General features: G+C 43.6%; 1 protein-coding gene and 1 long non-coding RNA gene across 4 annotated transcripts in view; one reads left to right on the forward strand and one right to left on the reverse strand.

Annotated features, from left to right (window-relative positions):
• Positions 1-11,162: 11,162 nt before the first annotated feature.
• Positions 11,163-14,955, reverse strand: LOC122453206. Of its 2 annotated transcripts, XR_006272975.1 has the most exons (4): positions 14,763-14,955; positions 14,478-14,585; positions 13,906-14,014; positions 11,163-11,847 (listed from the first exon to the last, which is right to left on the reverse strand). It is a non-coding gene; the product is annotated as an uncharacterized LOC122453206 (long non-coding RNA). The 2 variants fall into 2 exon arrangements; XR_006272974.1 differs by having other exon boundaries at positions 14,478-14,955.
• Positions 14,956-15,140: 185 nt separating this feature from the next.
• Positions 15,141-27,611, forward strand: part of RNF38 (ring finger protein 38) — a 119,725-nt gene continuing 107,254 nt past the window's right edge. The window contains exon 1 of one of the 2 annotated variants that reach the window (XM_043486589.1): positions 15,141-15,467. In XM_043486589.1, the coding sequence (XP_043342524.1) occupies positions 15,221-15,467 (247 nt within the window). In that variant the 5' untranslated portion in view covers positions 15,141-15,220. The remainder of the gene's footprint in view (positions 15,468-27,611) is intronic. The other variant, XM_043486597.1, reaches the window with a different exon arrangement.

Below are 27,611 nucleotides of genomic sequence, written 5' to 3' on the forward strand. Positions count from 1 at the left end.
TTTCTCAAGGGTATGAGAAGCGAAAATTATGTTCTTAGCTTGCTGCTTATGTTCTTAGCTTGTTGTTCTTAGCAGACAAACAGCAAACAGAACCTCTAAGCATTCATTCTTGAAAGTTCTGGTTCCTTTTTCCCTTCCAACAGTCACTGCAGGGAGGGGAATGTGAAAAGCAAAATGATCAGAATGCAATGCAGGAACAAATCTCACTAGGAGTCAAATACCATTGTTAAAAAAAAAACAAAAAACGGTACCATGGCAGAAGCCCAAAAATCAGAGGCTTCCCCCAGTGTTCTTTGAATCCGTTTTTTTAAGCTGTTAGAAACAGCCTTAAAATAAACCTGCCATCTTGTGAGGACAGGAAGAAGGTTGCCCGTCTTTCCACCACCATCTGCAGGGCTAGCTCAGCTTTAGGCTTCCTTGAGCCACACTCCCCCGCCTCCAACCTGTTCCTTACAACACATCAGGGTGAGGTTGGTTATAGTCTTTTTCCCTAACTTAGCAAAATTTAGTTACAGTTAAAATTTGAAGTGAACCAAGAAGAGACCATAGAGGTTGTAACCCATTTCACAAGGCATTTTCTTATAATTTCACTTTCTCTAATACAGTTGACCCGGGAACAACACAGGAGTTAGGAGTGCCCACCCATCACACAACTGAAAATCCCTCTATAACTGATAGTCAGTGCTCCTGACCTGGGGTTCCTTCATACCAGGGGCTCCTTCATACTCCCAGTTACTACATATCTGCGGTTCCACAACTGATTCAACTAACCACTCATTCAACAAACAGTGAATCTGATTCAACTAACCATGCGTTCAACCAACAGTGGATCCTACAGTATTCGAGAAAATATATGCCATAAGGTCTGTGCAGCTCAAACCTGTGTTGCTCAAATGTCAACCGTAAGTTCTAATGCTGTGCTTGATCTATTTTTATTTATCACTCTGAGTTTGGATCAGGTTGGTCTGAGTAGGCTCAGGGCTCAGGCTATATCTGACATTAGAGGTTGGTCTGCTACTGGGGTCATGGCTCAGACTGTGATTGGTATCAGGATTCACCGTGTAGCTGTGATTAGGGCTCAGTCTGTGGTGGGCCATGTGTATAGTCTGTGACTAGGGAAGAGACCTGTCCGTGATCAGCATTAGGCCTCAGTCTGTTCCAGAATTGGGTCTTAGCCTGTAGCAGAGATCAGATCTGTTTGTGGTAACCACTATGATTCAACCCATAGCGGAGGTTATAGCAGAAGACGGCTGTCTTCCGGGAAAGAAGGCCTGGTCACATTGATCAGGAGTCAGAAAAGGCCACTGAGGTGCAGTTAGACCAGGTGACTGAGCAGAAAGGGAACCAGAGAACCGAGGCTGGGAGGGTGAGGGGAGATCGAGATAGAGTCAGTGACCCCCATCAAAATAGCTCATATTAAAAGAACTGCCGATATCAAGTGTTGGGGAGGATGTGGAACACCTAAAACATTCTCATATTATGGGTAGGAGTATAAACTACACCACCACCGAACAGCCGTTTGTCGTATTTTTAAAGTCAGGTGTGTGTAGACCCTTTGGTTCAGCACTTTCATTCCTGGAATGAACAAACAGCTGCTACCTACCGCGTGGATAGGTCTCACAAAACTGTGTTAAGCAAAAGAAGCTAGATACCAAAGAGTAGAAGTTTCATGAGTCCATTTATGTGAAGTTCAGAAACAGGCACAATTAATCTATAGTGGCTAGGAGCCAGAATAGGGGTTACATTTAGGGGGTGGTATGAGCAGGAGGCGCCTTCTAGAAAGGTGGTATGGTGTTTATTTTGAACTGGGATGGTACACAGTTGAACATATTTAACAATTCACTGAGATGAACATTTAACATGTGCACATTTTGTCCCATGTGAGTTATTTCTCATTGTGAAAAAAAGAAACAATATAGAAGTGTGATTGGTTAAAGACTAGTTGGGGAGTTAACTTCACAGGCCTGACTCTTCTGCCATGATAATTGTGATGTTGCTGCCTGGTTTCTGGAGCCTGGGGGTTGGGCCTTAGGGGTTTGAGGAATGGCAGGGTGCAGCCCTTAAAGCGATCAGTTCAGTTTAGCTGCTTAGTCGTGTCCGATTCTTTGCAACCCATGGACTGTAGCACACCAGGCTTCCCTGTCCATCACCAGCTCTTGGAGACTGCTCAAACTCATGTCCATCGAGTCCGTGATGTCATCCAACCATCTCATCCTCTGTCATCCCCTTCTCCTCCTGGTATACAAACAGTCACAGACTTGGTGTCAGGAGCCCTGAGTTTGGATCTTAATACTCCGCTCAGTATCTAACCCAGGAGGAAGCACTGGAGTGTGGTAATTGGTCCTGAGGTGAGTTACAAATTATTCATTGGTAATTATAAGTCACTGAAGCTTTTAGTAATTTTCTCTTCATTCATTTGAATTCATAACACATGCATTTGGTTAAAAAACAAATTAAATCTTATAGAAAAGTGTACAGTGAAAAGTCCATTTTCCTCTCATCCCTGAGTCCGGACACTGGTCCCCCATTCCTCCTCTTGAGAGGCAACTACTGTCATCAGTTTTTTAAATACCCTTCCAGAGACAGTCTATGAATATTCATGAATGATTTCCTTGAAGAAAATTAGAGCAGTTTCAAGGTATGCATATAATAACGTTGCTTTGCATACTGAATACTTTATTTTCAAAATGAATTTAGGTTTTCATTATAAAAATAATACATAATTATTTAAAAATTATATAAAGTAAATGTGAATGCTCCCTCCATCCACTCTGCCCACATTTTACTCCTTAGTTACAGAGTTAACCACTGTGAACTCTCTCCTATATGGGCTCACTGATAACTTGATACATGTGTAAACATACATAGAATATTACAATAGGTAGTACATTTGCAAACTGATTTTTTCATCAATAATGTATCAAAGATATAGTTCCACATGAATTGCATATAGTTCTTATTACCCTTCTTTTAAGGCTGTGTAACATAAAATACTTTACAATAGGCGAGAAAGGGATAAAGATACGGCAAGAATTACAGTGGGAACTGTGTGCAACTGAAAGCAGCATCTCTCAAAATGTCCCAGAAGAAAAAAAATTAAAAGCAGTTGATTTACTCCATCTTGGTCTCAGTTTCTCATCTGCAAAATGGACACAACAATGAAAGCCCTGATCGTCTCACAAGATTGTCACAAAGATTACACAGGAGGAGAATGAATGCAGAGTACTTTGAAAACTGAAAAGTGCTGTGTAGACATGGAAGACTGTTATTCCTGGAACAGAGAAGGAATGGTAGTTCCAGGATCTAAAGTATACAACGAGCACTAATAAAAATTGTTTTCCTGCCTTTCTTCACCAAATGAACTGTCCATTTTTGCATAATTGTGAACATTTATTGAGTTCTTACTTTGCCAGGCATTCTTCTAAGATATGATTACAAATATATGTAAATATGTATTATTGTGCTTTGCAGGTGGCTCGCTGGGTAAAGAGTCCACCTACAATGCAGGAGACACAGGAAACTCAGATTTGATCCCTGGGCCGGGAAATCCCTTGTAGCAGGGCACGGCAACCCACTCCCGTACCCTTGCCTGGAAAATCCCATGGACAGAGGATCTTAGCAGGCTACAGTCCATAGGGTCGAAGAGAGTCAGACATGAATGAAGCAACTTAGCATGCACGCACGCATGATATATATTATGAGGTAGATACTCTCATCATCTTCATTTGACTATCAGGCAATCGAGGCTGACATGGTTGGCAGATGGCACTCTTATTTCTGAACTGTGCCAAGTGAAAATCACTCAGTCGTGTCCGACCCTTTGTAACCCCATGGACTGCATAGTCCACGGAATTCTCCAGGCCAGAATACTGGAGTGGGTAGCCTTACCCTTCTCCAGGGGATCTTCCCGACCCGGGGATCGAACCCTGATCTCCTGCATTGCAGGCTGAGCCGCCAGGGAAGAAGACCAAAAGTGCGCGTGTCTCAAACTCTGTGCTGTTCACTTTGGAGGCTTATCCGTGCTTCAACTACGTAATTAGGTTGAGACTTAGACAGTTAGGGAACATGACTATGCACTGAAGAAAGAAGGGGCTCATTCCTCTGGTACTAAGAAATAAAAAGCAACTAAGGACTCAAAATCTCGAGTCTCATAGGTAGTCAAACAGGTGTTTTCACTGCTACTTGCTCCAAAACCCTTCGTGACTCCTCTCTGCTAAATAAAGGCCAAGTTCCTCAGCCTGGCGTTCCATCTCTTCCTTAGCTCAAATAACCTTTCTAGGCCTTTGTTTTATAAGACAGGAACTTCCAAGCCCAGCTTCCCCGGTGGCTCAGATGGTAAAGCGTCTGCCTGCAATGTGGGAGACCTGGGTTCGATCCCTGGGTCGGGAAGATCCCCTGGAGAAGGAAATGGCAACCCACTCCAGTACTCTTGCATGGAAAATCCCATGGACAGAGGAGCCTGGTAGGCCATAGTCCATGGGGTTGCAAAGAGTCGGACACGACTGAATGACTTCACTTCACTTCTAAGCCCATCATTCATACCTGTCTGTGGAAGTCATGAGGGGTTAAATTGTGTCCCCTAAGAAAATGTGTGTTGAAGTCCTAACCCCCCAAACCTCAGAATGTGACTTTGGGAATAGCATTACTGCAGATGTGATTCATTGCTATAAGTCATAGAGAAGTAGAATGGACTCCTAGCCCAATATAACTGATGTCCCTGTGAGAAGATGGCCACATGAAGAGACAGTCAGGGAGAATGCCATGTGACCACGAAGGCAGAGGTTGGAGTTATTGAGCTGCAAGCCAAGGAATGCCAAGATTGCCAGGAAAGGTGGCGCTAGATGTAAAGAACCTGCCTGCCAATGCAGAAGACACAAGAGATTCAGGTTTGATACCTAGGTTGGCAAAATCCCCTGGAGGAAGGCATGGCAACCCACTCCAGTACTCTTGCCTGGAGAATCCCATGGACAGAGGAGCCTGGCAGGTTATAGTCCACAGGGCTGCAAAGAATCAGACACAACTGAAGCAACTTAGCATGCACTCATACATCAGGAACCAGGAAAATGCAAGGAAGGGTGCCTTTACAGGTTTTGCAGGGAGAGTGGTCCATCTAATACCTTGATTTGGGACTTCTAACCTCCAGAACAGTGAGACAATACCATTCTGTTTGTAATACAGAAGTGGTTTGTAATACTTTTTACCACAGCTCCAGTAAACTATTGCAAGCCTCAGCCATTTTACCCCCTGATACTGCATCAGGCCAAGATGTGTCAGGCCTCCTTTTTTCCTATCCCATTCCTATTCTCCTGGTCAGCCATAGCATCCTCCACAGAGTGCTTGTATAACGCAATCACACCCATGACATTCCCCATCTCTTCTGGTAGCAGCACACCAATGGTCTGTTTACTTCCCAACACACTCTGTGCAGGGCCAGTTGGGTCCCCTGCCCCCTGCTTCTTTCTGGCTCAGGGCCAGCCCAGCCCCTCTGGGGAGACAGGAGATTGAAGCCCCCTCCTGCGTTGCCTAGGCAACAGTGCCGTCTGAGTGCCCTGGAGCCAGGCAGCTGTGGCTGCAGGGAAGGGAGGGACCAAGCGAAGGGGGAAGGGAGAGAGGAGGACTACCAGAAAGACCCAAGGAGAGTCCTTAAAAGTGGTTCTGGTATAAACCCAGAAGGTGAAATTAAAACTGCCTCACCAGCATTATAGAGCAACAGGCAAGACCTGAGCTGGAGAGGAAAGACTTTACTCAGAGCGTTCAATAAGGAGCTCAGTTCTGTGGGCCTTTCAATCCAAACTCCATTCAAACCTATGCTTGAGACCTTTTGACAGCATGAGAGATCAAAAGATAACAAAATTCAGGCAAATGGGGACTGGCATTTTGCACACCAAGGGCAAGTCTTCTGTAAACTGCCTTAAGATGCACAGTAAATGAAGAGAAAGATGAATGCGATTTTTAGTCCACCATAAGTAAGGACTGCTGTATTCAGGAAAACAGGCAAGGTGCTGGTTAGTTGGGGAGGGAATACAGGGAGGAACAAGAAGTTATACTTGCCCTCAAGCAGCACATCGTCCTTCCTTCAATCATTCCTGCAGGGATGGACTTCTATAGTTGCATGATGGAACATTTGGAGGCATTTTTTCTTATTCCATGGGGTTAGGTTGGGTTTCAAGGGAACCTAAGCAATCAGGTTAATACATTGCCCCGGCCACAGATTGGTTCAGGGGTGGGCACACCCAAAACTACTCGCCAGTGACGAGTAGTGAGCGTTGGTGGGATTGCTGAGAGGAATGCATGTTTTCTCTTCTGTACTAGGAGCCGCCATTACCATCTTGCCCCCACATGGAATCTTGCATGAAGCCAACCTGTGGCTCTCGACAGAGGATGAGATAGTTGGATGGCATCACCAACTCGAGGGACATGAGCCTGAGCAAGCTCCAGAAGTTGGTAATGGACAGGGAAGCCTGGTGTGCTGTAGTCCACGGGGTCTCAAACACTCAGACACGACTGTGTTACCGAACTGACTGAACTGAACGTGGTGGCAAGCACAGCTGAGAGATGGAGAAATATCGGGAGCGGGTGACACCATTTGAGCCCCCAACTCAAGCCAATAAATTCTACATGTTTCTTAAATGTGGTGTCTGTTACTTCCAATTCAAAAAGTTCAGTAAAAGACAAATTAGGAACCCTTTTAACTGATTGACCAGACTAACCAATGTTACTCATTCCGTACGTAAAATACTGATTTATGCCCTTGTATATTGAACACAAAGAGTCAATAGACTATTCTGGTACTTTGTTCCCCAAACCATTTATGTTAGCTGTATTTATTACTGAAACTATGTTATTTAATTAACTATTAAGTAACTGCAGAAGCACAATGCTAAAGGAAAGGCTTCCTGGTTGTATGAAAACTAATTTATAAAATGCTTTTGAAAGACTTGATATAAAGTGAGTATTTCAAAATTGCTTTGGGGTTAGATATAGGTACACACATAGTTAAAAATGAAACAATAAAAATAAGGATGAGTTTTACGCTCCACTTTGGAAGGGTCTTTAGTTCTTTTTCCCTCTAAAGGGCCCATTGCTGGACATAATGGATGATACATACTGGATGAGAAAGAAATCATTAATTGTCTCATAAGAAGTCTTGCAGTTTTGACCTGGGACACTTGGAATATTAACTCTAGGGGGAGCCAGGCACTATGTAAGAAGCCTATCTACCCTGAGACCATCTAGCTATTAGGAAGCCCAGGCTAGCCACACTGAGAGAAAGAGAGATACCCTGCTAAGCCCCAGCTGTTTCAGCCATCAGATTAGGGACCAGATGAGTAAGGAAGCCATCTTGGATATCTATCCTAGTTGAACTTTGTCAGATGACTCTAGCCCTAACTAGAATCTGACTATAACCTTAAAAGAGATTCTGAGGGAAAAACACCCAACTGAACCCAGTCCACCCACAGAACCATGAGAAATAATAACTTACTATTTTAACCATTTAATACAAAGTGGGTTTGTTATATAGCAACAGATAACCAGGCTTTTGTGGATGAAAGGAGAGAGTTACAAGAAAAAGGTGGCTTCTAATGTCAAATACCATAAAGAGATCATGGAGGATGAGAAAAGACCATTGTGGTTAGCAATTGAGAAGTCACCATTGTCTTTCCAACATTTCAGTTTCAACAGAACGGTGGGAGCAGCAGCCAAATCGGAAGTGTTCTAGGGCAAGTGAGTGGAAGGAAATTGATACAAAGGTAGATGGGTTTTTTTTCTTTTTTCCTTTTTCTAATAGTTTTACATTCACTGATGATCCCTGCCTGAATCAATTATCTTATTGGAGATTGCAAAATGGTGATTTTCTAATTTTATCAGTCCTACATTTATTAGTTGACATTGTTCTATAAAGAAGAGTTTTCTCTCATCAATTGAGACTGAGCCTAATTTCTTCCAAAAATGGCAGATTAAATGCTTCATTCTTTCTCTTTAATTATCAATTTCCTGACAAAGGAGTTGGTGTTACAGTATTTCCATTGGTGGCAAATGAGTTTTTTTCTCCTGTCTCTCTTTCTCTCTTTATCATTATGGATTCATGTGTGGACTCATGTATCACATTTATTCAATGTGTTACAATCAATTACAAAGTAAATTAGCCTTCAAAGAAGCAATGGAGGATAGGGCTAAGGATGTGGTAAGAAAACTCCTGGAAGAACACACAGTGGTTAAAAATACACACACACATGCACAATTTATCCTTATCAGTAATCAAAAAATGAAAATCCAAGTTATATAAAGGAGAAAAAAAAACTATAAAATATTCAATTCTGCTACTGAATATATAACACCTCCCAAATTCTCACAGGTCCCAATAATGGGATATAAAGATATTCATATAGGTATCAGGTGGCTCAGTGGTAAAGAATCCGTCTGCCAGTGCAGTGGACACAGGAGATGCAGGAGACGCAGGAGATGTGGGTTCAAATCCTGGGTGGGGAAGATCCCCTGGAGGAGGAAATGGCAAACCAGTCCATTATTCTTGCCTGGAGAATCCCATGGACAGAGGAGCCTGGTGGACTACAGTCCATGGGGTCACAAACAGTCAGACATGACTAAGCACGCACAGAAGGAAAATATGAAGATATTCCACAGCAGTATTGTTTCTGGTTGTGGGGAGTTGGGAGACAATTTGCATGTCCATAACTGAAATTATGGGCAAAATGTGGTGGATGGAGTATAATGCAGTAATTATAAGCAGTGGACTAGATCATAAAAACATGTTGCTGCAGGGAAGAAAAAAAAGAAAAATTATACTATTACTTATATAAGGAAAAAACATACGTGTCTAAAACAACGATACAGATCACAAATAAACATCTTCAGACAAAAGGATGTACACTAAACAGACTGGAACGATTTCCTATGGTGAGAAAGGGGGATGAGATTGGAAAATATGGAAAAAAGAGAATAAAGAATAACTAAATAAAGCAATGTGAGAGGCTTTGCAAGTGAGGAATAGGATTGAGTCAACCCCCTTCATTTAAGTAAAAATAAATAAGACTATATAAACAAATGGCCACTACAATCATTCTGGAAAGTAAAATTTTAAAAACATTGACCTAGCAATTTTACTTTTAGAAATCTAGCCTAAGGAAATAGAAACTAATGCATATTAGTTATAACAGTGAGAAAAATACTCGACATGTATTCTTGTGCCCTCGGCCCATACCTTGCAATACACATCCCCAGGTGCTTCAGGGCAACCTCAGAGGTGTTTCACAGGTGTTTGTCCTGTGCCTGTGAACAAGTATAGTCACGTGGTATTCGTATTTAAATTCATCATCTCATGCTCCAGCCCCTTCCACCTGGTGTTGCTATTTCCACTGCCTTTACTGGATGTGGTGACGACTCTCACTGTCACTCATCTGGAATCCTTCAGCTGCTAAGGCTGCAGAGTGTTATTCTGCAGTGTAGCCAAGCCTGTCTTGCTCTTCTCTTTGTTTTATGTACTATTAGAAGTCTATCGTTGTTTCCAGGAAATAACTCTTTCATTCTTTTCTTACCATCTTCCTTCCTCTGTTGCTATCCCCACCCCAAACTTTTGCAAACCAAGTTGGAAAACAAATACAAGTAATAGACATGCTGGCCTTGAAAGTGAAATGGGAAATTAAAATCAAAACCACAATGAGATACCACTTCACATCCATTAGGATGGCTAGGCTAATATAAGAAAGAAAAAATGGAAAATAACAAGTGTCGATGGGGATGTAGAGAAATTGGAAACTTTGTGCATTGCTGATGGGAATGTAAAATGGTGTAGCCACTGTAGAAAACAGGTTGGTGGTTCCTCAAAGAGTTAAATATAGAATTACCGTATGATGCAGCAATTCCACTCTAAGGTGGAATTCAACAGAATGGAAAGCAGGGACTCAAACAAATACTTGTACATCAATGTTCATAGCAGTATTATTCACAATAGCCAAAGGCGAAAGCAACATAAATATCCACTGATGGATGAATGGATAAAGAAAATGTGATGTCTACATACAATGTAGTATTACTCAGCTTTAAAAAGAAATGAAATTCTGATACATCCTATAGCAGGGTTGAACTGTGAAACATTATACTAAGTGAAATAAGCCAGACCCAAAAGGACAAATATTGTATGAGGTACTTAGAACAGGTAAATTCATAGAGACAGAAAGTGAAATAGAGGTATCAGGGACTGGGGGAAGGGAGAGTTGGAGAGTTACTGTTTAATAGATGCAGAGATCCTGTTTGGGATGATGGGGAAGTTCTGGAAATGGATGGTGGCGATGGTTGAAAAATATCGTGAATGTAGTTGCTGTGAACTGAATTATGCACACCCCCCCATTCATATATTGAAGTACTAACCTCCCAATGTGATAACAGTTGTAGATGGTGCCTTGGGGAGATTTTAGGTTTTGAGGTCTTGAGGGTAGGACCCTCAAGATGAGATTAATGCCCTTATAAAAAGGGATACAGGGGCTTCCCTGGTGGCTCAGAGGTAAAGAATCTGCCTGTCAGCAATGGAGAAACAGACATAGAGAACAGACACACGGACACAGGGCTGGGTGGTGGGGAGCGGGGGTGGGGAGGAGAGGGTGAGATGTATGGACAGAGTAACATGGAAGCTTATATTACCATATGTAAAAGAGATAGCCAATGGGAATTTGCTTTGTGACTGGGAACTCAAACAGGGGCTCATCAACCTAGAGGGGTGGGATGGGGAGGGAGATGGGAGGAGGTTCAAGAGGGAAGGGACATATGTATACCTTTGGCTGATTCATGTTGATGTTTGACAGAAAACAGCAAAATTCTGTAAAGCAATTATCCCTCAATTAAAATAATAATAATATAAGAATCCAGGAGAAGGAAATGGCAACCCACTCCAGTATTCTTGCCTGGAGAATCCCATGGATGGAGCAGCCTGGTAGGCTACAGTCCACGGGGTCGCAAAGAGTTGGACACGACTGAGCGACTTCAAGACAAGACAAGACAAGATGGATACTATATTTAGAAACTTAAGTAGAAAGGCCAAAAGACTCCACCAATAAACATTTGAGAAAAAAAAAAAAAGAATCCGCCGGCCAATGCAGGAGGTGCAGGTTCAATCCCTAGGTTGGGAAGATCCTCTGGAGGAGGAAATGGCAACCCACTCCAGTATTCTTGCCGGGGAAATCCCATGGACAGAGGGACCTGGAGGGCTACAGTCCATGGCGTTGCAAAGAGTTGGACATGACTGAGTGACTAACCAATAACAACAAGAAGAAGGGACAACAGGGAGTTTGCTCTCTTTCTCTCCCCACCATGTAAGGACACAGGGGGAAGTCAGCCATCTGCACGCTACGTACGAAGGGAGCTCTCACCAGAAACTGACCATAATGGCATGTTGATCTTGGATGTTCAGCCTCCAGAATTGTGAGAAAATAAGTTTCTGTTGTTTATACCACCAGCCTGTGGTATTTTTAAAGGATTTTTAGAAGCTTTATTTAGTTAGTTCTTGGCCATGGTGGGTCTTCGTTGCTGCATCCGGGCTTTCTCCAGTTGCGGAGAGCAGGGCTCCTCTTCGTTGCGGTGCTCGGGCTTCTCATCGGTGGCGTCTCTTGTTGCAGAGCATGAGCTCTAGGCGCACCGACTCCAGTACTTTCGGCTCAGGGACTTAGTTGCTCTGAGGCATGTGGGATCCTGGACCAGGGATCGAACTGGTGTCCCTCGTATTCCAAGGTGGATTCTTAACCACTGGACCACCACGGAAGCCCTGAGCCTGTGGTATTTTGTAATGGCAGCTCAAACTAAGATATTAATAGTAGCTAATGCCACTGAACTGTACACCTGAAAATTATTAAAATGATAAAGTTTTATATATATATATTAACCACAATAAAACAAAATGGAAATAAAAAGTGAAAAGGGCAATGCTGCTATCTTGCCTCTCTTTGTAAATCTCTGGGTACCAATCTTAGAAGGACTTTATTAATAGTATAGTAGTGAGTCTAGATAATTTCCTCAGCCCTTCCGCCTTATATGAATAGGACAGTGAGGGTTAGAGAATTAAACTGATTTAACCAAGATTATAGTTCTCTGTTCCCCATCCAGGATTCCCCACCTTCAGGAATGGCACCACTCTCACCGTTGCCCAAGCCAAAAATCTCTGTCATCTTTGAGTCTCTCTCACCTTTTTCAAGTTATCTATGTCTTGGTGAATTTACCACCTTACTATCTCTCTATTCCTATCATCTCTGCCTCAGTTTGGGTCACTTTCATCTTTTGCCTGATATGATAACTTTTTAGTTGGTCTTATCACCTCTCTTCTTATTCCCTTCCAACCTAATTTCTACACAGCAGCCAGAGTATTTCCAAAATTGAATTGACCATGTCACTCTCACTAAACCCTTCAGTAGCGCTCTTTAGTTACTTGGGTTAAGTTCAGATGCACTCAAGATTTTTTATGGTCTTCTGATCTCCTGTTAATTCTCTTGCCAGATCTCTCTCTCAACCCTCTACCCAGGCTGTGTTCCAGCCCTATTAAACTTGTGGTTTCCTGAATACATCATACTTATCTCCTTTCCCGATCCTTGCTGGAGGACAGAAATTTTCAGAGATAAAGGTCACAGAACACAGGGATGTCACCCATTCTTTCTTTCACATCCCTTAACTGGCAAGATGAGGTGGCCCAGGGCCTAGCCTGGCCCTCTCCCTTGTTTCTTCCTGGCCTGCAATGAAGCCTCAATGGGAGCCTTTGATTACTGGGTTAAACTGCTTTCCTGTTTTTTTTCTTTTTTTTTAAGTTTTATTTTTATTTATTTATTTATTTATTTTTTTATTAGTTGGAGGCTAAATTACTTCACAACATTTCAGTGGGTTTTGTCATACATTGATATGAATCAGCCATAGATTTACACGTATTCCCCCATCCCGATCCCCCCTCCCACCTCCCTCTCCACCCGATTCCTCTGGGTCTTCCCAGTGCACCAGGCCCGAGCACTTGTCTCATGCATCCCACCTGGGCTGGTGATCTGTTTCACCATAGATAGTATACATGCTGTTCTTTTGAAATATCCCACCCTCACCTTCTCCCACAGAGTTCAAAAGTCTGTTCTGTATTTCTGTGTCTCTTTTTCTGTTTTGCATATAGGGTTATCGTTACCATCTTTCTATTTCCTGTCTTTTTTCTTCTAGGGATACTGTACAAGACATTGGACCAAGCTGAAGTTGTAAGAGTTGAAACCGGAGCTTGGGCTTTGGAGTGGAAATAGGCCTGATTTCATGCAAGGCTGTGAGATCTATCAAAGGTGATAAGAGGGACTTCCCTAGTTCCCCGACCGGGAAACTAAGATCCCACGTGCCTTGGAACGACTAAGCCCAGGTGCCACAACCACTGAGCCCCCACGTCACAACTAGAGAGTCCAAGTGGCACAACGCAAGATCCAAAGACCCCACGTGGGTAACTAAGACCCGATGCAGCCAAATAAATTAACATTAAAAAAAAAGAGAGAGAGAGATAAGAATGCTATTAGCTTATGGGCATTCTACAGCAGACACTGGGACCAAACCCAGCTAGTAATATGTTACCTGCCTCCTCTATGACCAGAAAGTCAAGGGTGGGATTCAGACAACACCAGGTCTTTTAGCTATTTGTAACTTTACCGTCTTCCCAGGCCACTTTCCTCCAATCTGCTCCACCTGGTAAACTCCTACTCATCCTTAACCCCCTTTACTTCTAAGAATGTGTCTCACCAACCTCCAAGGAGACTGTAAACTCTTTAAAGGCCTGGACTGTATCTTTATGTCTTTAGAGTCTAGCATTGGTCATGACTGTATAAATGAAAAGATCATGCACTTCATTAAGTGTTAGGGTGGAATTAGAAATGTCTGTGGCCAAAGATTCACCTGCGCTTCTCCCAGCCAGCCAGCCGCCAATGTAGCACTGTGCCTTGTCGACCTGCAGCTCTCCCTCTCCCAGCTCAGTACCCAGTTGGTGGCTCCATGTGAGGAAAGGCTGAGGACAATACGGAAATTATCTATTCAGCAGTTTAGCTGCACCCTCACCCTCATGGCTGTACTTAGAGGCACTCCCAGTACATGACTGAGATTATTTTGCTCCCCTATGGCTTTGATATGAGAGTCAGAGAAACATGAAAGGAAAGTGGGTTCAGTAACTAACATCACATCCCAGAAGAGGAAGGAGCAAGGGGGGCATGAATCTGCGGAATTCTTCTCTAATAAAAAAAAGCTCTCAGCACAACTCAAAAGCCTTTCTGCACCCCACAGCCTCTCCTTCTTTTGAGACTAGGCCCAGCCGAGTTGGATGGCTTCCTGCAAGTCTTTTAACAACAAGGGCGTTTAAAGTAGGAAAGAGGAAGAGAAAGTCAGAAAAGGGGCGAGGGGCCAGCGCTGAGCCAGATTTTTGGCTTCTGCTCATAATTCAAGATGGGTCTCTAGATTCAAAGAAGGCAGCACACCTCCATCCGTTTCGTTTCTGCTTCTGCTACTCTCTCTGGGTCCGCAGGGATTGATTCATCACTGAGATACAGCCCAAGAAGGGAAGGGAGAGTTTCTGTCCTAAGTGTCTGAAAAGGAAAAACTTTGAGAAAACAGCCAAGAGAGGGAGAGGAGAGGAGGCTGCGCTCTAGTGTGGGAAGAGGTGGAGGAAGGAGGCCAAGGCGGCACAGCCCATGGAATGGGAGCCTGCGGGCGGGCGCGCTGGCGGGCAGCAGCTACCCGGGCCAAGCCCCGGGCGAACTCACAGGAGCCAACGCCGGCGCCAGAGGCAGCCGCGACGGAGCCCAGGTGCACCCGGGCCTGGGTCGCTAGAGGCCTGGCCCCGGAGGCCCGCGGCCGCGCCCCGGAGGCGGACCGGGGGCGGAGCAGCCCCCGAAGCTGGGCTCTCCCGGCAGGCGGCCCTCAGCCTCCCAGCCTCAGCGAGCGGCAGCGGCGGAGGATGCCCCACAGCGCCGCCCGCCCAGCCCCGGAGCTCGGTCTGCGGAGGAGCCCGCCGCCCATAGGCGGCTGCGGCGCTGCGTCCCCGCCCCCCTCCGCGTCCCCGCCTCCTCCGCCGCCGCTGCCGCTTCCCGGCTCCTCCTCCTCCCCCTCCGGGAGCCGCCTCTGTCGCCGCCGCCGCCACTGCCGCTGCCGGCCGGGGCCCAGCCAGTGCCCGCCGCGCCGGAGTCGAGTCGCAGCCGGAGCCGCTGCCCGCGGCCCCGCCATGAGCGGAAGCGCCGCCGCCGCGGTCGCCGCCGCCGCCGCCTCAGCAGCCGCGGCCGCCGCGCACTTCCAGCCTCAGTCGTCGTCTCCCAGGCCGGGCCCCGCTGAGCTCGGGCCCCCGCGCCGCCTGCGCGCCCCGCCGCCCCGGCTCGAGCCCCCTGCCGCCGGCCGCCTCAGTCCTCCGGGCCACGGGCCTCTCCGGCCGGGCGCCCAGGGTGGCGGCGCCTGCGGCCGAGCGCCGGGAGCAGGTACGGGGTCCAGGAGCGGGCCAGGCGGGGAGGGGCGTGGGTTGATCCCGGGGATGGGGGTGGGCAGAGGCGTGCGGTCCAGCCGCCCGGCCCCACGGAGGGGGTGGAGCGTTGTCCGGGTCGGGTTTGTCCGGCCCCGGAGCCCCTGGGAGTCCTGCGTCCTCGCTGTGCCGAGCGGCTCACAAAGCGTTTTTCCACCGGGTTGCTAACCGCCCCCACCGCCCCCCCCCGCCCCCAAGAGTGGGCAGGGCAGGACCTCTCCAGGTCTCCGCTGGGCGGAGGAGGAAACTGAGGCTTACTGGGGGAAGTGACTTGCCCAAGGTCACATAGCCGGCGAGAGTCGTAGCCTGGCTGGGACCCAGGGCCACTCTTGGCTGGCCCGGGCCCCTAGTAGGGGGCGCTGGGAGGAGGAAGAGCCCCCAGCCCCGAAGAACTGAGATTGATCGCGGAGAAGGGGGCGCTAGGCCCGTCCCCAGGCACGCCCACCCGGCGCTTTGGGGCTGGTTTAGGAGGAAGCATCTGTTGCGGGCTGGGACGGCGGAGCGGCGGCGGATTGGGGGGCTTGCTGGTGTGCTGGGGAGTCGATTTGGGGATCCGCAGGAGGAGAGACTCCTGTGAGGTTGTCCTCTCGGGGAAGAGGGCTTTCTTAAGTGAGTGGGTCAGAGCTTCCGAAACTTCTAATCGCGGGGACCATTTGGTCTCTGCCAGGCCACCTTCCCCACCGCTGCACGGATTAAACCAATCCAGCTGGAATTAATAGGAGGGAGGCCTGCTTGCTTTTGTGGAGACGCTCGTAAGGTGTCTTTTCCACGAAATGGCCCGAGTTTCGTTCATGCCCCAAACAAGTGTATATATGACCCTCGTAAAGGCGTTTCTGCTACAGAAAACCAAGTGAGGTTTTCCCTGGTGATCTGGACTTGACACACTTGGGTAACCCTCAAAGAAAGAACAGCTGTCCTGGGCATGGAAGGGGGAAGGAGTGAGAGGATCGGGACTGGTCACACCCGCCTGCCTGCTATGGAAGAGGGCCATGCACCCCTTGGGGTTCCCGTTTTTCTTTCGAGTGGGTTGTTTTTATTGTAGATACATCTTGGAAAGGAACTTGGGGTTCTAGAGGTGACAAAGATAGAGGAGGGTCCCGTGGAGCGAGAAAATAGAAGCATTGGAAGGGGGGAAAAGGAGAGGGTATTTTGTCATTGTGGGGGAAGGGAGATGAAAGGGTTGCTGAAGGGAGGGGAGACAGTGTCTAGTGTAGAGGAAAAGATTGGACTGTTTCAGAGAGGGAAGCCAAAGGTATAGAGCTTGAAAGGAGTCTGTTAGAGGAGGATGTTGTCTTGCAGGGTTGAGTAATAATAGGTATTGGTCGGCAATCACTTCATTTTCTTTTGAGTAAAGACTGTTCTAAGTACTTTTACATAAATGTTTTAGCTGTTCTTCTCCCCACCCCCATTCTCTGTCGGCTTCTAAGGCAGGCCCATAGTATTGTCTTGGAAGTAAGGCTTGACAAAAGAGGGAAGGGAAAGACTAATTAGCAAATGCATTAATTAGGGCCCTTTGTCCAGGATGGTTCCTTGTTTAAGTCGGCTGTTTCCTTGCTGCCCTCCTGCACTTCAGCTTTCCAGTTGTGGCTGTTGGCAAGGTTCTTTGGGAACAGCTCCCCTGGTTCAGATAAGGTGGTTACATATTTTAGAAAACAGAAAAACCTATTTGACAGATACACATGAAAGCATGAAAATTTACTTGTCAAAAACTTAAAATCAGGGAAATGCAAATCGAAACATCATTGAGATGCCATTTCACACTTATCAGATTGGCAAAAATTAAATGCTGTGATAATCAAGTATTAATGAGGTTATGAGGAAATCATCTATATACTGCTAGTGGGAATGTAAATGGATACAGCCATCATGGAGAGTAACATGATGTCGGTTGAAGGAGTGCAGACAAACCTATTTACCTAAAATGCCCATTTCTGGGTATATACTTTAAGAAATCTCTGCACACTTGTCCAAGAAAATAAGTACAAGAATGTTCATTGCTGCTTAAATGTCCACCAACAGGGAAATACATAAATTGTTAGATAGTCCCACACAATTGAGTATTATAGCACTGTGAAAAATAAACTGTAGCCTGCATTAAACTGTAGCATGCATTAAAATGGTTGAATCTTAACATAATATGGGGTGGGCGAGCAAGTCACAGAAGAGTTATTAGAGAATGTTTTCACTTGCATAAAATCTGAAAACATGCACAATAATATTTTCTGTGTTTGTGTGTGCTCAGTCGTGTCCAACTCTGCGACCCCATGGACTGCAGCCTGCCAGGCTGTTCTGTCCATGGGAGGAATACTGGGGTGAGTTGCCATGTCCTCCTCCAGGGCCTCTTCCCGACCCAAGAATCAAACCCGTGTCTTTTGCGTTGGCAAGCGGATTCTTTATCACTGAGCCGCCTGGGAAGCCCCCTGTATGTGTGTACATATGTAGTAATAGTATAAAAACATTTATGGTAGCAACACCAAATTCAGAGAAGTGGTTATCTCGTTAAGAGTGGATGAGGAGTGGAATTGGTCAGGGGTACACAGAGGGACACACAGAGGGCTTTAATTATATCTAGTATTCTATTATTAAATCTGAATCAGACAATTGCAAATTAAGATTTGCTTATCTTTAATGTAGGATACAGGGATATTCATTATATTATTTTAAATATTTTTCAGATGTTTGAAATATTTCTCACATGCAAAGCAATTTCTTGTTTACATAGCACAGGGGTTTTGTGCTGTAATAATGAAAGTCTGGCTGCAGGCTCCAGCCCTGCACAGCCGGTTAGGCATGCTGGCTGGTGATCTTTTTCTCACCCCTTTTTGACCTGCAAAGCCTAGTTTTGTGATGGATGACTTTTATTTTGGAACAGCTGATAAGGCACGTGGAGGATTTCCCAGTCTTTCTAAACTTTCTGGTAGACCTAGGTCAGCAGTTTTTGAGCTTTGTCAAAATATGAGTGCGCCAGGACATTTTCATCCATCAGATGTAGGAAGGGACCCAGAAATCTGGTTCTGAACATGTTCCCTTGTAGATTCTGGTGTGCACTGGAGTTTGAGACCACTGCCTTAGGTTTCTTCTGACTCTGGGCTGTGGTCCTTCTCAGCTTTGCCCAGCCTGTCCCCAGGACTGCCTTCTCTTGCTGCTCCTGCATGACTGGGACTTATTTGGACCCATGAGATATTTAGCTCTTTTGCAGGGCATGAAAGAATGATAGGGTTGGAAGCCATTGGATGTTAAACCCTTCATAATCTGGGTTGTCTATTCCTCTTACTTTCATGCAGGTATCCAAGAGGCCCACCACCTACTAGGGCTCTTTATCGGGTTTTACAACTTTAACCACATGTATCACTATATATAGTTTTATAGTTAGTGTAGAGGCAAAATAGTGTCTGACTGAGAAGGAAAACTAGCAAATTGGAGAAAGTAAACCCCCAGAGGTAAATGTATGTGATCTTGCCTTTCTCTGTAGATGATCGTGGTTGAGTGTTTTAACTTAGCACATGCATTTGAAGTTCAGTTATTTGAAGCTGTAGTCAAAGATTAGGGGCTTTAGGAACAACTCATTATTACCCTGGACAGAAGAGTTTCCTTCCTCCCAAATTTGCTACTTTTCCTTCTTTCTAGACCCTTTTTCTCTAGTCCTAATATGTTTATGAATGAATTTATATTAACGTGTGAGGATTTCTGGTGATGAAATATGTGAGATGCCTGTTTGCCATTGGTGAGGTTCTTTCTGGAAACCTATTTTGGAGGTGCGGTTTTGCCCCAAGTACACTTTTGTAGGGCTGCTGATACAGGGTTGTATAACTTATGCTCAGCCCAGGGCACCTGTTTTGTTTCTCAAGTGGGAGTACAAACCCATTTTGTGCTCCACTTAGCAAGATGCACACCTTGTGTAGAACTGTGTCCCCTTAGTTGGGCACCCTTTTCTAATCCTCTAAAGGTGCTCTCTGAACTAGCATGGCCCTGCGGCTTTGGAACTATTGTTCCAGCTGTTACCCGTCCATACTCATCCCAGGCTCTGCGGATAGGGCTGGTCATTGTTGGTCCTGGCACTCTGCAAGAGTTTTCTCCTTGTGAACTTCTCATGGGAAGGGACTTAGCTCTGCCTCTTCATTACCAAGCTCAGTTGAACCAGAGAGTTCAGCTCAAAATTGTAAAATTTGTTATGGGTGTAGAGCAATGTGTACAGAATAAACAATTTGAAAAATACCATTATTTATGGAAAGACAATGAGAAAGAAATCATTGAAAAGACAGAAGCATCTGGTAAGCGAAGGAGAGAAAGTAGCTGTGTGCCACATTTGCTCTTGCATTCATATAGTGCTCATTTTGAGGAGGAAATTCGATGCTATTTTTTTCCCTTCCTATTTCTCTCTACACTAGCATTCCTGAATTTCTTAGGACCTGAGGCTTTTTAGCCAGTTTGGAAAATATTTACCCATTTGTATTTTCCATTAAGTGGTTGTTTACGTTTCCTGCTGTTTCGTTTTTTCTTGGAGAGAGAGGAAGGGGGAGTGCTGAACCTAGGACAAGACTGGACTTCCTACTGCTTCTGCAAATAATGGCAGTGTGTTTTTCAGAGCAGTTGTCATGGAAGAGTGCTGTTCTGCGGGCTCGAGAGATACAATTTGAAATGGTTTCTGTTGCTGTTTTTATTATTACTTTTAAACGTGATTGAGGGTAATGGATAGAGGGTACCATTGTGCTTTTGCTGCTGTCTTAAAGAAATTTTAAAAAAAATGTATGCAAATAAAACTGAAAATGTTTACCAAAGTAGTCTTCTGTCCATACAAGGAGAATAAACAATTCTTACCCGAAGCAGTTTCAGGTTGGTTTTTTTTTTTCCCCTGTTTTTATTTTAAATGGTTATTAGTGCTATTCTAGGGACTGCTCTGGCAGTTAACCAGAGTGATGTTGGGCAGATGGAGGAGAATGGTGGGGTTATTGTGTTAACCTTTAGCAGCAGCTCCTTCCAGTCTTGATATGGAAAGCTATCACTGCATTGTCTGCTTTGGTGATAAAATATGCATAGAAATGAGGGAGAGAGTGTAAGTTTTGATATGACCATTTGACCCTGTTGATAGAAGGAACGAAGTGATAAAGAGGAAGAAACACATACATGGAAGAGAGCTGCAAGCAGTCAAGTTGGTAGAATATTTTGTAGTGCTTCTGGGATGTTTCTTGAGCCGAAAGTTACCTGTCAGTATCTGTTCTGCCTCAGCACTTTTTATTTCAGTGTTTGCAGATGGTGCTCACTGATCTTCAGTTAAAGTCTGTTTTATTGTTGCAGAGCTGTAAAATGAATGGTTTTGAAGACTTAGGCTGAAGTAGTAGGGTGGGCATCATTTCATAATCACTTTTGCAATTAGGAGATAGGACTCATAATTAACAAAAATATCTTTGTTTGGCTTTTGGGCTATCTGTTTTTTTGTTTTTTGTTTTTTTCATTTTGATAGATTTGTCTTCCTGTGTAGATTTCTGTTGATGCCTGAATACATGTTTGAATGAGCACTTATTGGGTGGTCGCCAGTGATTCACGGGATGATGGCGTCACTGCCAGAGACTTCATTACCTGAAGTACTGAGAACAGCACAAAGGAGGATATTTCAGCCACAGCTTTCTTTTCTCCTGCTTTTCTTGCTTCCTTCTGGGCTTGGTGGTGATCTGTCTGTCTGTCAGGACAGGCCTTGTCCTTTACTGTCCTCATGGGAGGGGTACAGAGGCTTTGCAGAACCTTTAGGCTGGACACCCATGAATAAAACCCCTCAAACTATTGAACCAGACCCACGGGCCACCAGAATGGCCCCAGCTCCTCTTCTTTAGTTGCTGCTTATGTTGCCACCACCCACCCTTTGTTGTGGAGCCTGGAAGGTGCACCCCTCACCCCTAATCATACAAAAAGGCTTTGTGCTTGGAGGATGTTTTAAAGGCAGGATCACTGTAATTATAATTCCCTAAGCACAACCAAGTAATGGGGGCATGCAGGGTAAAGATGGTATCCAAGTACTTGTTGGTAGGGAGAAGTCAGAAGGGGATTAAAAATCATCTGGAGACAGTACCAAAATGATGGATAATGGAGTGTTGTTGGTAATGCTGATGGGAATGTGTTTAAGTGAATACTTTTCAGAGTTTTAAATTCTAATACTTTCAAGATACTTGAAGCTTTAAAAAGCACAAGACAGCCAGAACTTTTTTTCCCTTAGTCTAAAATTGTAACTGAAAAGTACTTTAGAAGAAGGTATGTAGAAATCCAGGCCTACTTTGCTTTATGTTTGTGTTGCCAGAATGATTGATTGCCCAGGAAAGCCAAATAGATAACTTACTTACTATCCAGGGGGACTCTTGCTAATCTGTTTGTTTTTAAGTTTCTAAAAGTTAGCACTGACTGACATTTTGGGAAGCTGATTTTCCCCTACCACCACCAGAAAAAAAAAATCAATTAATATAGGGATATATGCTTAGTAGGTCTTCCTTTGTGGTTTAGTGGTAAAGAATTACCTGCTAGTGCAGGAGATGTGGGTCCGATCTCTGGGTTGGGAAGATCCCCTGGAGGAGGAGATGGCAACCCACTCCAGTATTCTTGCCTTGGAAATTTCACAGACAGAGGGCCTGGTGGGCTACAGTCCATGGGGTGACAAAAGAGTCTGACACAACTTAGCGACTAAACAACAAAATGTGCTTAGTAACCTCTTATATCAACCATCCTGCCATGATACGCTTCTGAGCTCTGTCGGCAATCAGTCTTCTAGAGAACCCTGATGTTAGCTATTAGTGTATTATTTAAACTAGTTTCTTACACTTCTTTCTTTCTCCTCCTCCCTCCTTCCCTCTCTTTCTCTTCTCCTTCCCCATTTTTATTGACAAATAAAATTGTGCATATTTAAACTGTGCAACATGATGGTTTGATATTTGTCTACACGGTGAAATGATTACAATGATCAGGTTAATTAACACATTCATTACCTCACATAGCTACCTTTTTTTTTTTTTTGGTGAGAATGCTTAAGATCTATTCTCTTAGCAAAATTTCAGGCATACAATATAGTACTATTAACTGTAGTCACCATGCCGTGTACGTGAGAGCCTCAGAACTTACCTGTCTTAATAACGAAAGGCTTGTGCCCTTCAACCAGCATCTCATTTCCTCCACTCCTGAGGCCCCGGTAACCACCAATATATACTCTTTGTTTCTATCAGTTCGGCTTTTTAAATTAGAACAAAATTTTTTTTATTCTGCATAGAAGTGAAATCTTACAGTATTTGTCTTTCTCTGTTTGGCTTATTTCATTTTACATTGTTTCCTCCACTTATATCTATGTTTTTGCAAACGGCAGGATTTCCTTCTTTCTTCATGGCTGAATAATATTCCATTGTATCCATTTACCCAACTTCTTCATCCTTTCATTGATTCATCAGACACTTGGGGTCTTTATCTTAGCTATTGTGAATAATGCTGCGATGAACATGGGAGTACAGACGTCTTGAGGAAATCTGCCTTAAATTTGTCATCACTTAAGAATACTGGCTTGCTGTGATTCATGGGTTCGCAAAGAGTCGGACACGACTGAGCGACTGAACTGAACTGAAGAATACTGGGTAGTCCATGCAAAGATGTTACCCAAAAAATCCTTAAAAAGACTGTACCCATTTAACAGCTAAATTTTGTGAGATTTGAAAATACACAGGGTTCCATTTTATCTGCTTTTAATGAAATGTAAGGTTGATTTCCTCCAAACCCCCTGCCCCACCTGTTTTAGGCACGTGTACTGCTGAGCAGTGACTTATATTTTACCACGGTTACTCAGTCACTTTGTTTGCTTCATTGATAATACGTATTTCTTACAGTATATATACATGTAGCCTCTGATGGTTTACTTCACCGCTGTCTGGTGGCCAGGAAAAGTAATGATTAAAAAAAAAGTAATGATAAAACATTTATTGAATGCCTACTATATACCAGACACAGTGAGAATTTCAGATTTGATTCAGATATGCAGCAGTTTAGCAATAGACTCTGACTGTGTGTTAGCTGACCAAACAAATTTTTTGAATCTGCTAACCCCTAATAAGAGGGCAGAGAACATCAAAATTGCATTAATAATAGTGATATGATATAGTCATGATAATTAATATTGCTAAAGCACAGATCTAATCAGATCATAATAAACTTAAGTGACTGCCTTATAAGAAAAAGAAATATTTTTTGGTTTGGCATTTGAGGCCAGTATAATTGGGTCTTGATTATTCCAGTTGCTACTGTTCTTCATGGGTATTCTACAGGGAAGTATAATACCCTGTTGTCCATATATTTGTGTATCACTTTTTCACCTCTATTCCTTTGTTACTTCAGCTTGGAATGCCTATCTTCCTCCAGTTTTTCCAAATCATACTAGTTTTTTAATATCTAGTGGTCATTTATTGTGTGCGAGGCTGTTCTAAGTGGTTTAGCTGGATTAATTAATTTAATTTTCACTACAGTCCTCTAAGATTGATGCTTTTATTATCCTTATTGTGCAGATGAAGAAGCAAGATTGAATATAAGCAAAGATGATTACTGTTTTGGCCACTAAAGGGAATTTGCAGTCCAGTTTTACCTTTGCTCCTCCTGAGAAATATGCTCCTCCCCCCTTTTTTAAGTTCTAAATTTTTCTGTTGGGATTGTTTATTATAATTAATTTCCTTTTTAGTCATTTATTACTTTCCCACATAACATGGAGTAGGAGTACCCGCATTGGAGTGGGTTCATTCAGATCAGGCATGTTTAAATTGCTTCTTAGGAAATCCCATGTTCTGTGATTCTGAACACTGGTTTTAACTTGGTGCTTGTTTGGCCCCTTAAGGAGATACAAAACTTCTCATGGAGAAATTTGGCCCTACTCAGAATCCCACCTTTTTGTGGGATTTCCCTCTCTGAAATTAGTACAAGAATGGATGTTAGACTTCTTTTTAGCCTTCTTAATTTCCATAATAAACTTTGATTTGTCACAAGCTAAAGCATAAACATGTCCCTTTATTCAGTGGTGTAGAATATGAATATTTCAGGCGTCAGCTAGAGAGCCTGGTGCTGTGTTGATGCTGTCTGACATAGTAGATTATTTGGGGAAGATAATGTAGGATGGTTTGGTGTGGTTTAGTCGCTAAGTCCTACCCGACTTTTGCAACCCCAGGGACTGTAGCCTGCCAGGCTCCTCTGTCCATGGGATTCTCCAGGCAAGAATACTGGAGTGGGTTGCCGTTTCCTCCTCCACAGGATCTTCCTGACCCAGGAATAGAACCCTGGTCTCCTGCACCGTGGGCAGATTCTTTACCTACTGAGCTATGAGGGAAGCCCTATTGTAGGATAGTGGTTCCCAAATGAACTACTTAACTTAGTTGGTATTCTTGTTAAAAATTGTTAAAAAAATTTACAGTTAGAATCTGAGATTAAATTTTTCCAAGCAGTTACAGTGTTTCTAATATTATTTCATCTGTGTTGTGGGCTTAATAGGCACTGGTGAGCCATCCATTTAGAAAATGTTCCGTGGGAAGGTGGGATTCTGAGGTCATAACCAGGTAGGATAGTTACAGACTTTTGGAACATGGCATGTTTTTGAGTTGAGCACTGCCAACTCAATCTTTTTCTTCTACTTCGTTTATGGATACCTGGAAAGGAAGATGAATTCTCCTTTCAAATTACTAAGCAATATGAAAATTCATAGGAGGAAGATAGTGTTTCTGTTGTTGAAAGTCACTTAGTCGTGTCTGACTGACTCTTTGTGACCCCATGGACTGTAGCCCACCAGGCTCCTCTGTCCATGGAATTCTGCCATTTTAAGGCAGAATAAAAGCTGATTAAATCCAGATAATTGAGGAATTTCCACCCACCTTCTGGTTTGCATTTCTTTAAGAAACAGCCTCAGAACTTATCAGAACATATGAGAACATAGTTACAGTATGTTTGGGGTTCTAATGAAAGACATTGTTCACTGTCTGCTATATATGAAGAGTATGAGTCATGAAATCTTGTGATCTGATCATCCAATGTTTCTTTTAAAAACTGCATGTATTGTTGAAAACAGAAATTACTAGTCCATGATATGTTTGAGTTTTAATTTTAAATAAAAGCTACCATTGTATGCTTAACAACAACTAACAACAACAAATAAACCCAAAACTAACAAAGGCAACAAGTCAAAAGATATGCCTTCTTAAAGTGAGTCTGTGTGGAATTCATGAAGTTAGTAATGTCTGTGAAATTAAAACTAAAGTACGAATTTGACTCTAGAATATTGTACATACTTTGAGTCTAGCTTTTGGTAGAACAGTCTTTAAAAAAAAATGAATTCTCTCTCAGTTGACATAAATGGTATTGACAATATCTGTGTGAGGTGGGGGTAGAAATCAAACTAGTTTTACCATACCAAAATCTTTTTATAGCACTTTTGAGATGTAAGCATGTTTCCTTTCAAAATAGAATTGTTTGATGGAATAGTTATATTATTTTTCCTGATACTGTGTAATTAAAAACCCAAGGCCCAAATTCAATTCAAGAAACTTCCCTTCTATGGAAGAAGAGTTATCAAATTGAAAAGGGGCTTGAGAAATTTTGATTCTGAGATTTCTTTAAGAAGGGAGAGGCAAGTCAAATTGGGTTTCAGCCCCGCAGAATTGATTGTGTGACTTCCTAGGTCTGGCGAGGTGGGGATTGTGCTACGTTGGGGCAGGGCATAAGCCTGGTAGGAACTAGAAGTGAAACTGGAAGTGCCTTAAAAAAGCAGATCGTTGTGTTAGCCCGAGTTTGGCTGCCACAAACAGTGAGACAGAATGATTCTCAAGCACAAATGTATATGTAGTTACTTTGGCAGATTTCCTGAGAGAGTCAACATGTTTGCCTGTGACTCAGGACAGACCTGAGACTCAAAGGAGGAAAATGAGAGAAGACAAAGAAGAAGCTGAGTGAAATAGGGGCTCTACGGTGCAGGTTTTGCATGAAAATTTCTGAACCTTTGAGGGTGGCAGCAGGAAATTAAAGGTGGAATTCTGGGGACATTTTCCCTCCCTATGAGCTCTGTGGAGGTGGAGGCTGCAGCGTGGAATGGAGGGTAGATAAACTTGTAAATATTGATGAAGTTATCCTTGTTACAGCAGAAAAGGTATATCCCCCACACCCTGCACTTTGTTTTAAAACGATGGACTCCCACTATAGTATTAGTGATACAAACAAAGGTTAGCTAGCCGTATGTAATTTTATTATGCCTGGGGTTAACATTGACATTCACTTATTTTAAAAGAAAAACGAGAACTTAACCATATAATATTGACTCTTAAGAGCAATACATTTCCAGGGTGGTTTAATGGTAGTTACGTGCTATCCATCACGCACCAGAGATGACACTCCTAACATGTTCTACCTCACTGGGGCATGCTGTGTGGATGTTTTTCCCACAGGCATGGTAGATTTAAATTCACAGTGGTTAAAAACCACTGCTCTTTCTGCTGGCCTCTGCTTCCCATCCCTAGAAACCACTCATAGATACCTTGTGTGCGGATAGGTGCAGGTAATATGGATGAGGGTTAGGTTTATGGCTCAGGACACTAATTTACTTACGCATCATGCTGGGATCTAGTTAAAAAGCAATTCCTAGCAAGGGAGGTGGTGGAGTAGTAGAACTCAAACTTTAGCCTGTTTAGTAGTCATATGGAGGGCTGGTTAAAAGGAAGATTACTGGACCCCACTTCCTGATTCACTGGAATCAGAAACTAGGGAGGGTCTTTTAAACAAATTCCTAGGTGATGCTAATGCAGCTGTTGGAGGGGGTTTGTGGTTATTTTGGGAGCCATTGAGGACAAGTATAAATAACCCTGAGGAGACTCAAACTGTTCCTCTTGGTTTCTTGAGTGTTATTTTATAACTGAACCGAAAATGGTGAAGGAAAAAAGGTTGCAGAAAGTAATAGAGTAATTAATACTGTTTATGTTAAGCAAATAATGCTTCATAAAACAGTTCTGCATGTTTTGTTGTGGTGAGTGTGTGTCTGTCTAGAAAATGTCAGTGACAGACTCCATCAAAATGATGAGAATAAAGATGATTCCTTTCGGAGAAGGATCCAGGATTAATG

Source organism: Cervus canadensis, chromosome 14 (assembly GCF_019320065.1).
Source record: "Cervus canadensis isolate Bull #8, Minnesota chromosome 14, ASM1932006v1, whole genome shotgun sequence".
Taxonomy (NCBI): domain Eukaryota; kingdom Metazoa; phylum Chordata; class Mammalia; order Artiodactyla; family Cervidae; genus Cervus; species Cervus canadensis.